The sequence below is a fragment of the Nomascus leucogenys genome, chromosome X, assembly GCF_006542625.1.
Source record: "Nomascus leucogenys isolate Asia chromosome X, Asia_NLE_v1, whole genome shotgun sequence".
Taxonomy (NCBI): Eukaryota; Metazoa; Chordata; class Mammalia; order Primates; family Hylobatidae; genus Nomascus; species Nomascus leucogenys.
The window spans coordinates 74,219,755-74,232,658 of record NC_044406.1 but is presented as its reverse complement, the minus strand read 5'-3'; the positions used below and the strand labels follow the sequence as shown (position 1 = coordinate 74,232,658).

The following is a 12,904-nucleotide window of genomic DNA, read 5'->3' as shown; positions in this document are numbered from 1 at the left end:
TTGCTTTTGGTGTTTTAGACATGAAGTCCTTGCCCATGCCTATGCCATGAATGGTATTGCCTAGGTTTTCTTCTAGGGTTTTTATGATTTTAGGTCTAACATTTAAGTCCTTAACCCATCTTGAATTAATTTTTGTATAAGGTGTAAGTAAGGGATCCAGTTTCAGCTTTCTACATATGGCTAACCAGTTTTCCCAGCTCCATTTATTAAATAGGGAATCCTTTCCCCATTTCTTGTTTTTGTCAGGTTTGTCAAAGATCTGGTGGTTGTAGATGTGTGGTATTATTTCTGAGGGCTCTGTTCTGTTCCATTGGTCTATATCTCTGTTTTGGTAGCAGTACCATGCTGTTTTGGTTACTGTAGCCTTGTAGTATAGTTTGAAGTCAGGTAGCGTGATGCCTCCAGCTTTGTTCTTTTGGCTTAGGATTATCTTGGCAATGTGGGCTCTTTTTTGGTTCCATATGAACTTTAAAGTAGTTTTTTCCAATTCTGTGAGGAAAGTCATTGGTAGCTTGATGGGGATGGCATTGAATCTATAAACTACCTTGGGCAGTATGGCCATTTTCACGATATTGATTCTTCCTATCCATGATTATGGACTGTTCTTCCATTTGTTTGTGTCCTCTTTTATTTCGTTGAGCAGTGGTTTGTAGTTCTCCTTGAAGAAGTCCTTCACATCCCTTGTAAGTTGGATTCCTAGGTATTTTATTCTCTTTGAAGCAATTGTGAATGGGAGTTCACTCATGATTTGGCTCTCTGTCTGTTATTGGTGTATAAGAATGCTTGTGATTTTTGCACATTGATTTTGTATCCTGAGACTTTGCTGAGTTGCTTATCAGCTTAAGGAGATTTTGGGCTGAGATGATGGGTTTTTCTAGACATACAATCATGTCATCTGAAAACAGGGAATGACTGTTCATCATATATAGTGAACTTCATTTCACAGAAAAAAAATTTCATGCTTTTGCTAAATTTGTTTTCCCTCTCTTAGAGGATGATTACATTCCTAAGATGAAGGTTTGTATCATTCCGTCTCACTCAATCATCAGTTCATTCACTATGTAGTACTCAAGATAGTCAAAGTCCCTGCCCTCAGTAAGCCTACTTGTGTATATTTTTATACTTGATATTCTAGAAAAGTTATAAGGGAATTAACAATATTATTTAAAACACAGTATGGATTTTAAATATTATATTACAATATTATTTAAAACAAATGTCATTTGTACATTAAAATTATAGATTAAGGGTACTTTAAAACACACGATCTTACTTGATATTCTGCATTACACTCCCTATGCTAAGAAAACTGAGCCTCCAATAAGGTTAATGGCCTACCTGATTTTCTGCAGCACATAGGAGAAAGAAGAACTGAAATATAGGTTTTATGACTCCGTAATTTTTTTCCAATTATACTTTCTTCCACTGATTTTAGTAGTCAAACCCAATGGATTTGTAGTAATCCAAATCCAATCCACTTTATAATTCTCATCTGTTGGCCACTCTGAAACATTTTTGCCTTTGAGCTCCTACTGCTTCTTGAAAATTACTCTTCCTTTAAATTACAATATTTTCTTTTCTAAGACCTCTTGAGACATGTCTAGTTCTGTATTTGCTCTTCATTTAACTATTCAGCAATTGCCTAGTTTAATCTAGCACTAGTGAGCAGGTGGTCTTGATATATGTAATAGATCTGGAGCCTTGCACTCCCCACTTAGTTCCAGACTTGGGTTTTCACCTATGTGTTGAACGTCTACATCTGAGTGTCTACCCAGACATTTTTTTGTGAAAGAGTCTCTTCGGGAGCTATTTGCAATCATTTGCGACATGTTAAAGGGATTGCTATGCACTATGTAGTTTGCTGAGTGTTCTGGGGAATAAAAACATAATCAGACCTAGATTGTTATTAGGAGCATGTAAAATGTCTCAACATTTTCATTTTTGGTACCATGTTGTAGACTCCTCAGGTTCAAGATCTCAGAGTCATCTTTGAACAGTACTGTCTGATTATTGGGATAATCTTACCAGTCTCCTCATCTGTACTCTTCCTGTAATTAATCTCCTTGAAGTAAACTTCACCTCACACCCCTGTTTAAAAGCACGTAAAGACTTCTCACTGCTTGAAGAACCAAGCTCTATGTGCTAAGTATGTCCCATACATATAACTTACACTTTTCCAAACTTGGTGACTTTAATTGTCTTGTTTCCTTCACTTGGAATACCATTTTCTTCAATTTTCTCATATCCAAAGACCACTTTAATCTTCTTTCAAATGCCACCTAATCCAGCTACTCTACTAGGGCACCGCCAGTTGGAACTCAGTTTTTTTCCTCTGAACTCCATCCTGTAAGTTCTTTCTCTGTACATGTAAAGGCATTTGTCTCTTTCTACTTTGCATATATGCTTATGTTCATATATTATCTAGATCAGGGATTGGCATAATTTTTCTGTAAAGAAACAGATAACAAATATTTTAGGTTTTGCTGGCCACATAGGGCCTTGGCCTTTGTTTTTTATTTATAGTCCTTTAAAATCTAACTACCATTTTTAGCTTGAGAACAGAATAAAAACAGGCTATTTACCATAGTTTGATGAATCCTGATCAATATTAAATGCCCTTGGTAATAAAATAAGTCAGACTTACGTTTTATGCCTCAAAGCATGTAGCAAAGTACACTGTGCATAGCAAGCACTTAAGCATGTGTTCCATGATTGCACATAACTACCATAGGGGCTCTTTCGCAAAAACAAACAAACACAAAATACCTTCTAGGGAAGTCTTTCTAAATATATCAAGCTTTAGATTTAATACTTCATCACCTAGTCAGATTTCGTCACTTATATATTTGTTTTACCAAAGTCCCCAAGGAACATTTGGTTGAAACACCTTTTGCTCAAACTTGAATACAATAAGTATATAACTTTTGATTCAAGAGCATCTTGCCTTTTAAACAATCAGTGTTTTGGTCCAGCTGCTCTATGGGTATTTACAATAGCAGACTACAAAAGTCCTAGTACGTTTTGTTGATTTTGAAATGTTCTTAAATACATTAACCAGTAACAGGCTTGCCTATGTGGTCTTCTATAGTATTCCCCTATATCACAAAATAAATGAATGCAAATTTTGTTTTGTAGAAAAACAACAAATAAAACAACACCAGATCTCCCTACCCAAGTAGACTTCAAATGAAAACCAAAGGAAGGGAAAAGAACATGGTACACATGACATTTATTTTAGACTCCTGGTCTGATTCTTATTAGCTCTTTCCCAGTTTCTTTCAGATTTTGGACATGTCACCAGCCTATATTTCATTGCCTGACATCTTCTAGGCACTCAGCTAATCTTACAGCAATTTAGTTGAATATATGGAGATAAAGTGGCTCTTAAAGCCTCTACTCTGCTCTTAATATTCAAAACATACGTTGTTCTGAGAGTCTTAGCCTTGATTATAATTACAATTAAGAATTGTACAATTCAAGGACACTCAAATTGAGTTGCAGAAAAAAATCTTTAATATAGTTCTACCTACTTTGTGGCCTAGTCGTGCTGAAATATGTTTATTTTGCATTTCTCCAACAATATTTTTGCATAGAAAGAAATCTTCCAGTGAACCCAATTTAAATGAGATTGACCTCATGCTTGCCTAACTCAAAGGAAACTCATCATATCTTGCTTTAGGAAAAGAGAGAAAATTATCTTTCCCACTCTCCACCAATCTCCACAAAAGACGTTATTAGGCTTAGTAAAATGTAATAGGAGAAATCCAGATTGTTCTTTTTGATAAAGGGAACTACCTTTATTATTATTTCCTTGCATCTACCAACATTATTGGGATGTCATTCCACTCTCTTCCTAAGGTCAGCCAGTACTTCAGAGCCTATTCGACACTGGATATTTGCCTAATTTAAGGTTACTCTGAAAAGATAACTTTCAAAACAAAACATATAATTTACTATCATTTTAGGAACCACTGTCTCAATTCCTAAGAGGAAGCCATTTCTTCCCAGGAAACAACGTTATTTATGAAAAAACAATAAGAAAAGTAGAGAAGCTAAATACTGATCAGGTAAGTAATATTTGTTTTAAAACTTGTTTTTAAGTATATAATTTTGAATTGTGAGTATCTTAATAGAGCTCAAGTGACATTCAACTCTGAAGTGCAAGGCAAGACCACCATGACTTATAATATGCTATGATATCTACAGCCCTTCATACCATTCTTAATACTTTCATACCCATTTTTCATGCAAAGTATTATTGTCCTCATTTTACTGAAAGAAAATTGAAACCAGGATATGTGAAGTCACATAGAAAATTAATGGCAGAATCTGAACTTAATAAAGATATCCAAATGCATTGTATGTTTTTCTTTAAACTGGTCCAACAAAAATCATAATTTAAAACATTATAATTTTGTTCTAATTCTTTTAATATAGAATGAATTTTAAATGAACAATACATAAGAACAGATATGTGAAATACCATATACTGTAAAAGATCTAGAAAACTAAAGCTTCTAGTACATTTAAAAAATTCTGTTAAGCTCAAATCGACAGACCAAGTATAAAACTGCAGCAAAGCCACAGTAATTCCGTGGCATCTAGAGCCACAAGTCCTTCGTGCAGATTTGTTACTATAACCAACGGAGGTTTCATATTGCTCTTCTCAGTTCATACAAGCGTGTCCAGCCCAATGTCCAGGACTTGTCTGTTGGACATTCTTGAACTAGGGCAGTGTATTAGTTTCTTAGGGCTGCTGCAACAAAGTACCACAGACTGTATGGTTTAAAACAACAGAAATTTATTGTCTCACAGTTCTGGAGACCAGAAGTCTGAAATTACTGTGTTGGCAGGACTATGTTCTCTCTGAAGCTGCCAGAGAAGGAACTCTTCCATTCCTGTCTCCTTGCTTTTGGTAGCCTCAGACATTCCTTGGCTTGTAGATGCATCACTCCAATACTTCGTCTTCATATGGAAACTTTCCTGTGTGTCTTCACATCATCTTCCCTCTGTGCGTGTTTGTTTCTGTGTCCAAATTTGCGTTTTTATAAGGACACCAGTCATATTTTATTAGGGCCATCCTAATTACTTGATTATCTCTATAAAGACTCTGTCTCTAAATAGGGTCACATTCTGAGTTACTGGGGTTAAGACTTCACCATATCTTGGGTGCGAGAGAGTACAATTCGACCCATAATAGGCAGTTAAACACTATCAAATCAGTTGTGATAACAAAATCATTTTTTTCATACACAAATCAAACTGACTAAAAAATTCTAGCTTTTCCTTTTTGAACTTTTTGGCATAAGAACTCATTTTATTTTTTATGAGCACTTGTGGACATTTGTTACCAGATTCATAGGAACTAATAGATTATTACTTACTTGTGTCCAGTCAAAATGAAGCAAACTTTCAGAATCATAAACATGCAAATCTTTAACATTTTGGTTTGCTTGGAAAGCTGGATATAGTCTGATGGGTTTGCTGTGGTATGTATTGAACACTTTTCTTACCGAGGAGCAGCAGAATACTTCTGGACATTATGATACAGAAAAAATTTCATGAAATGTACCTATTCTTCAAGGGGTGTTTTCCTTTATAAGAAATCAAATTCTAACATCTGTCCTTTATCCAACTGGGCTACAAAAAATAAGTTTTGACACGTCTTAAATAGTAAGGAATGTTAGAGGCAAATCATTTCATGCTGCTTCTAGCTTCTTGTTTTAAAGAGAACAAATAGTGTTTCTAATTCTTGGACTCTAGAGTAAAAGATTGAATATCTTGTACATTGTTGCTGTGCAGCTGAAACAACTAAAGACTAGCTCCTTTAAGAGAATACTGCTGCTATTTACTGTTAACTCAAATATTTACCTGTTTATGCCCACTTTTTCTTATTAATTACTTAAACAGTTTGGGAGTTTGGGAACCGCAATGAAAGCTGCCCAGTGTAAAAGGAACCATGCAGATAGAGCAAACTGCAATTGCATTGTCCTACTAGTTTCCTCAGTGATGGAGATAAACTAGGACAATCTGAGTAAAGCCAGAGTCTGGAAGAACCTGTTTACCGTCACATGTGACCAAATCAAATAGGACTAGCTCTTAGGAGATGAGAAATATTCAAGAAAAAAGAGATCTTTGTAGTGGAAGGGTGGTAAAGTGGTGCCAAGTGCAAGATAACTATCCAATTCGTATGATTTGTACTCATGATAATTCTTTTTACTCTATCAAAAAGGAAAAACAATATGACAAATCAGAAATGTTTGATCTTTCTGTACTTTAAAAATTCAGCTTATTATATCTTTTAAAAATATGATGAATATATGAACATTTGGCTTTAGAAAAAGAACTTTAGTGTAAGAATTGAAAACTGAAAACCTGCTAAGACCTCAGGGGTACCAGTAAATGGTTCACAGACCAAATGGGCTCAGACTGCAAGGCATCCCAGATGATGGGAATGTCAGTGTTCTATTCAAGAGACAACTGATACATTAACAAAGGAAGATTTTTAAGAAACAGGTTTTGATTTCTTTATTGCTCTCTAGTGATGTGTGCTTTCCAAGAGTTTCCTAACTTGCTTTGTGAGGAACATACTGTTTTGTTTTGTTTTATTCCTTCAGGAAAGGTTCCATTTCAATAGCCTACAAGCTCTCCAATGAGTGATAGTCATCTCAGACTATCAGTGTAATTTTACCTCATTCCAGTATATGAAGATATTTTGTAACATAAAAGATAATAATAATGTAACATACATTCACCCCCAAAATTCCTAAACTATAAAGATTTTAGTGGTAGTATATGTACAAAGTGTGATATTTGAAAACAGTCTAGATAAAATGATAGCATGAACTTATTCTACAACCTTTATTATCTCTGTATCTATCAAGGCAACTTCTATTTGTAAAATGTGTTTATTTATATGTATTTCAGTTTTTCAAAATATTTTTGTATACATGAAAAGGTAATTTTTATACATGGAAAATTTTTAAAGTATAAAAAACATCGAAAGGAATAAAGGAATAAAAAGAGCATTAAAAGGTATAGAGTGACAAATAAACCTCCTTATCCAGACACTTTTGTCCCCAGTTTCTCTTCCCAGAAGCAGCTACTCTTAAAACTATTTTGGTCTATGCATATCAAAGCAGTTATATATGTTTGTAAATGTATATGTCACTTTTAAAACATGTTACAGCAGAAAGAGAATACTATTTCATTCTTTTGTACTTTTTTCATTTAATATAGCTTGAAAATTGTTTCATATAAAAATGTAAAATATGAAGTGTTTTACTGTATTAATATAGGCCAACTTTCCATAGTCAAAAGGATATAGTGCATTGCATTTTTACTTTCAAAATTAATTGTATGTTCATACATGCAGAACTGTGATTCAAAATACAGTATGTTTCTTTTGAAAACAGGCTTCCAGATCTCTTATCGAAGTAGAATAATCACAAGATAAGAAAGCAAATTCAAGTATGCCTGAAATCCCCCAAACTAAAATAACTAGGTATCTTTTCTTAGTCTGTGCTCTATACTTACCAGAAAAAAGCCATGACAAATAAGCAGATAACAAAGATTTAGTTTAAAAACAACAAATTCCAGAATATCTTGAAGTCAGTGCAAATTCAGCTTAATATCCTAAAAGAAGTCTAAGCTGGAAATCATGAGTTCCAGTCCCAAGTTTGTCATTAATTAGCTGCGTTACTATGAGAAAATTATCTTACTTTTCTAGACCTCAGAGATTTTTTTCCACCTGCAAAATTAGTAGGGTAAATGATGATAAAGTTGATGATGACTATGACAATGATGATGATGTGATCATAATAATAATGTTTGTTACTCACCTACTTTGTAGTAATCAACTTATAGACATTAGTTTATTTACTCCTCATAGCACCCCTATGGAATATGTACCATCTTCACTTTTATAAATGGGAAAACGGAGGCTCATAAAGGTTGCATATACAGTTTCTCAAGATCAGAGTTAGTGATAAAATCAGAGTTAGAATCCACTTTTTCTAGGTCTGAAGTTTCAGTCGCTGTTTTTTTTTTTATCTTTTTAAGAAATTTATCCTTAAGTTTCATAAGGATAAGAACTTTGCTCCTCACCCACTGTGATTCTAATATGCTTCCTGACATTGAAAATCACTATATTATTTTTTAATTTTAAATTTACCTATATCTTTGGCATTATAGTGTTTTATGTAATTAGATTCTGAAGTGCCTACTGAATCATCAAAGTAATATTAATATTAATATTCATTATGTTTTTAGTGTTAAGTATAGCTGGAATATTAATTTAATTAGAACATGCAATGCCTTGGCCAATCTACATAAGTATTTGGATGGTCACGACAACCTGATCAAATAAAAACAGAATTCAATACAAATTTGCCCAGTGAAAAAAACTGAAAAAATATCACTAGTGAAAACTATAAATCCTAGGGTTTGAATTATAGTGAAAGAAAACATTAAGTTAAAAAAAAATGGTTCCAGTTGTTTTTCTTGATTAGTAATGTTTATCCTAAGTGGCTGTTTTTGGCATGTGTATGTGTCTTAGGGGTGCCATCCTCAGGTTCAATGCCATCATCACATTGTCCAACAGCCCCAGGTCATCCACTCTGCACACTGGCAACAACCTGATTCTAGCCAGCAAATCCAAGCCATCACAGGAAATGATCCGATTTCTACAAATATTGGAAATGAACTGTGCCGTAGTGGATCAACCCACATTCGTGAGCAGGTAAGATCAATCAGCTGATTCCTTAACAAACTGAAATAATGTTGTTGAACTCTTCTCATACCACTGTGCAGGTGCTCCCATTAAATTTTCATCAAAATACTGAGAAGTTATATCACTGGTATTTGTGCCTTGTCATAGCATTTTTAGAACAAATCTTCCCATCTTCTCTCAGAAGACAAAACAATTTAGGTCCATTAAGACATTAAATCTATGAGGTTAGTTATGAACTGGTTAATGATTACCTAATTTGTAACTGATCTTCAGTTCTAAAAAGGGCCCAACATTTGTGCAATGTTAAATATTTTCACAAGGTATGGTATTTAAATGAACAATAAATTGGGAGTTATATTATCTAAGATGATTTTAGTGGTCACATTTCACAAACTGGTATTTACTTCCTGTATGTCTTCTTTGAGAATATATACATACTTTCTGTATGTCTTCTTTAAGAATATATTATTTGACTTGAGAATCAAGTCAAAATATGTATAGATTTTATTATGTATCACATTGACAAAATAGAAACTAGAACTTAGTTGCTAAGGAGAAATCTCATGTAATACAATTCTTGGTAATTAATTTATGTTATGAAAACTTTGGAATCTTGTAAACATCTGCTATACAAGTGTTGAAGGAAAAAAGATTTTCTTGTATGTTGCTAAAACTAACATTAATAACTGGAACAATGGGGAATCAACCATCACTTGTATTTTTCTAGATCTCCAGTTGACCTCTTTCATAGGCACCTCTTACTAAAAGACAAAAGAAAACAGGAAAAAATAAAGAAGGAGCCAGCCCACATAAGAATTTGATTATTTTATATTAAATATACATGAGATTATTTCTAAGAACTGAAATTTTGAAATATACATTTTGGCCACATTAATCAAAAAGAACTACAAAAGATTTAAAATCCATGTTTTTTATATCTAAGAAAAGCCTAGAGCCAGGTTCGGTGACTCACATCTGCATTCGCAGCACTTTGGTAGGCCAAGGCTGGAGGATCTCTTGAAGCCAGCAGTTCAAGACAAGCCTGGGCAACATAGTGAGACCCTTATCTCTACATTTTTTTTTAATTTTGTAATTTAGAAAAAAGCCTAAAATTGTCTTTCTTCTATATATCTGCACAGAAACACTGGCCTCTAGAATAACTCATAGAATACAATCCAGGAGGTATTGAATATTTACCTTAAGTGCATTAGATATAACCATAAAAGAGCCATTTTATTAGATTAGATCATTTGAAATTGTCATTTTTGTAGGCTGAAACTGGTATAATAGCAACAATTATATACAGTTCAACCTAATCCTTAACTTTGCTTTGCCTAAGTTTCCTCTAATAGGGGAAAGTGGCAGGCACATATAAAAGCATAATACAAACCAAAGTGTTTTCAGTCATAAAAGAGGAAAAAACAACACACTTTGGGAACAAAAGACTGAAGAAATTAATTTTGGCTGAGAGATCAAGGAAGGCTGTGTTGAGGAAGTAATTAACCTGGGCTTTGAAAAATGGGCAGAATTTCCATATATGGTATTGTGATATTGCATGGAAATAATATCCTAGGAAGAGGGAATCACATAAACAAAGTTATGGATTTGGGAAAGTAAATTCTGGGTTTCAGAAGAAGTTAGGGGTTTGATTTGTATGGCATGAAAGACATGTGACAAGGAGTATTATGGTGTAGTGTTAATATGATACATTAAGGCCAGGTCATGAGATTCTTAAGTGTTAATTTAAAAACTTTGGGCTTTCTTTAGTAGGCAATGGAGGGTGAGTGAAGGTTGCTGAGTAGGAAAATACTAATAGATATGGCTAGCATATTGATTAATTTTCTTCTTACAATGATCAGATTAGGAAGGTGCTATTGTTGTCCTTATTGCTCATATAAGGTAACCGAGTTTCAAAGAGTTTAAATTATTTGCAAAGGCTTATACAGCTAGCATGCGGTAAAGCCAAGATTTATACATATGTAGGCTGACTCCAGAGCCCATTGATAGTTCCTCCTTGAATTTGGGTCATTTATGTGGAGAGTCCTTGAGCAATAGTATAAACATAAAGAACACCCTTGGTTAAGAAGAGTCTGCCACAGGGAAGGTATTGGTGATAGCAAGCAGACTAGTTTCAGGGTATAGAGACCTGGGTTCTTGTCCTAAGTCTGTTCCTCTCAAGCTATGTGTTCTTAGTAATACAAAATCTCTCAGCAACATCCTCATCCATAAAATACTAAATAAAAATATGTGCTGGAAAGTTTTTATAAACTACAAAGTCTACAACTTGAAAAAAATCAATGGAGAAAACTTTGCAAATAAAAGATGATTAGAAGCTATTTCAATAGTCTAGGTGTAAAACAAAGTAGAATAATGACAATAGAAATGGTAGGAGGGACAATTATCAGAGATGGGAACTGTATGACAGGATTAAGAGTTTTGTCCAGTGGCAACAGTAATGTTATGATATTCTTTCCCCAGCTTAGTACATCTAATAATACACTTGATTAGATTATATGTTGTCTACTCAGTAAAGGGGCGGAGTTGGGTAACTAATGTATCACTTTTTTATTATTCATACTGTAGTTTGAGATTTCTATGTAGCTTCTGTAAAGGCTGGAGGATTTTTTCTTTAATTTTATTAAATTCTGCTTTTTTCCATTTTAGATCATCTCTTTTTATTATACTTTAAGTTCTCGGATACATGTACAGAACGTGCAGGTTTGTTTACATAGGTATACACGTGTCACGATGGTTTGCTGCACCCATCAACCTGTCATCTACATTAGGTATTTCTCCCAACGCTATCCCTCCCCAGCTCCCCACCCCCAGCTTTTTCAATATTTTATAAGGATAAAGTTGAAGTGCTGCTGAAAATAGAATAGGCCCTTGGAAGCACCAGTCTATTGGAAGCTTAGAGTTAGTAATTTCACTTGTATAGATTACATTGGATTGTAATGTAACATTGGATTGTAACAGGGTCCATTCTTGCTCAGAGTGATGACAGGGTAACCTGCTTGTGCAGATCCCATGGACAAAGGAGGGAGTTCTTCCACCTAGGCACCTTGATGTTTACATGTCCTCTGTAGTGATACGTGGGTAGAAGAGTATCTTTAAAGAGTGATGCGCAGACATAGATTAGGCTCTTTTAAAACTAAAGTAGGACCCATTTTCACAGTTTGTGTTTAGAGTTAAACTGTAATTTGGAAGGAACGTCGTGAAGAGGAATAGAACACAGGCATTCAGTTTAATTATCTGAATTTATAAAACCTGATCCTGCTGAGCTGTATGATCTTCAGCAACAGACTTAGCTGGACTGAACCTCAGTTTCTACATCTCTAAAAGGGGAAGAATCATACTTTAATGTACAATATATCCTACAAGAGGATTAAATGAGATAAAATATGTAAAGCACCTATCCTAGTGTCAAGTACATAGCAGATGCTGAAATTAATGTTTGATTATTGATCTTCTTGCCCCAACTCTGGGTCGCAAATGCTTCAAATCACCAATATAAGAAATTAGTTTCATTGTAAGACTATTTTTAGATGAAACTAGATCACCTTTAAAGTACTTTCCCCAAAGTGAAAGGCATTAAAAATATTTTTCAAAATCAGATATCTAAAACCGTGGCTTTAAAATATTTTTATAAAATTAATTTATGTACATTGTCCATGGTCCTCCCTACTAATATCACCCTTTTGATTTCAAATTCAAAACATTACAAGTTACATGTACTTCCCTGAAGAAATTAAGGATAGCATGCTGTGATCATTTTCCTGTCATTAGCAAGGAACAGATAATTTTATACTTGTTGATGACAGGGAAAAGCTCAGCTGAACTCATTATACAAGTTGTCATATAGGTGGTGTTTGTAAGAAATATTCAAATAAGTGTATATAGTGTGTGTGCAACTCTCTTCCACTTGGCTTAAGGATTCAGGGAAGTCTTCTGTAGTCATGGGAAGATGTAAAGGGAACAGTCCTGATCACCTGGATAGTGCTGTTGCCAGTGAAAAATACTCCAATTTGTAATGTGATGCCTTTAATGAATTGACAAAAAAAATCAGATCTTAGTGTCAGGTGCTTTTTCTGGCAGGTCTCTGGGAAGCTCGCTATAATGTTTATTTAACATGTCATTCACCAATGATAGAATTTCAGGGCTGGTTAGTTCAAT

General features: G+C 34.2%; 1 protein-coding gene across 2 annotated transcripts in view; it reads left to right on the top strand.

Moving 5' to 3' along the window:
* POF1B (POF1B actin binding protein) overlaps positions 1–12,904 on the top strand; it is a 103,593-nt gene that overhangs the window by 26,292 nt on the left and 64,397 nt on the right. For both annotated transcript variants that reach the window (XM_003269016.4, XM_012498739.2), the window contains exons 5-6: positions 3,966–4,067; positions 8,558–8,740. In XM_003269016.4, the coding sequence (XP_003269064.1) occupies positions 3,966–4,067; positions 8,558–8,740 (285 nt within the window). The remainder of the gene's footprint in view (positions 1–3,965; positions 4,068–8,557; positions 8,741–12,904) is intronic.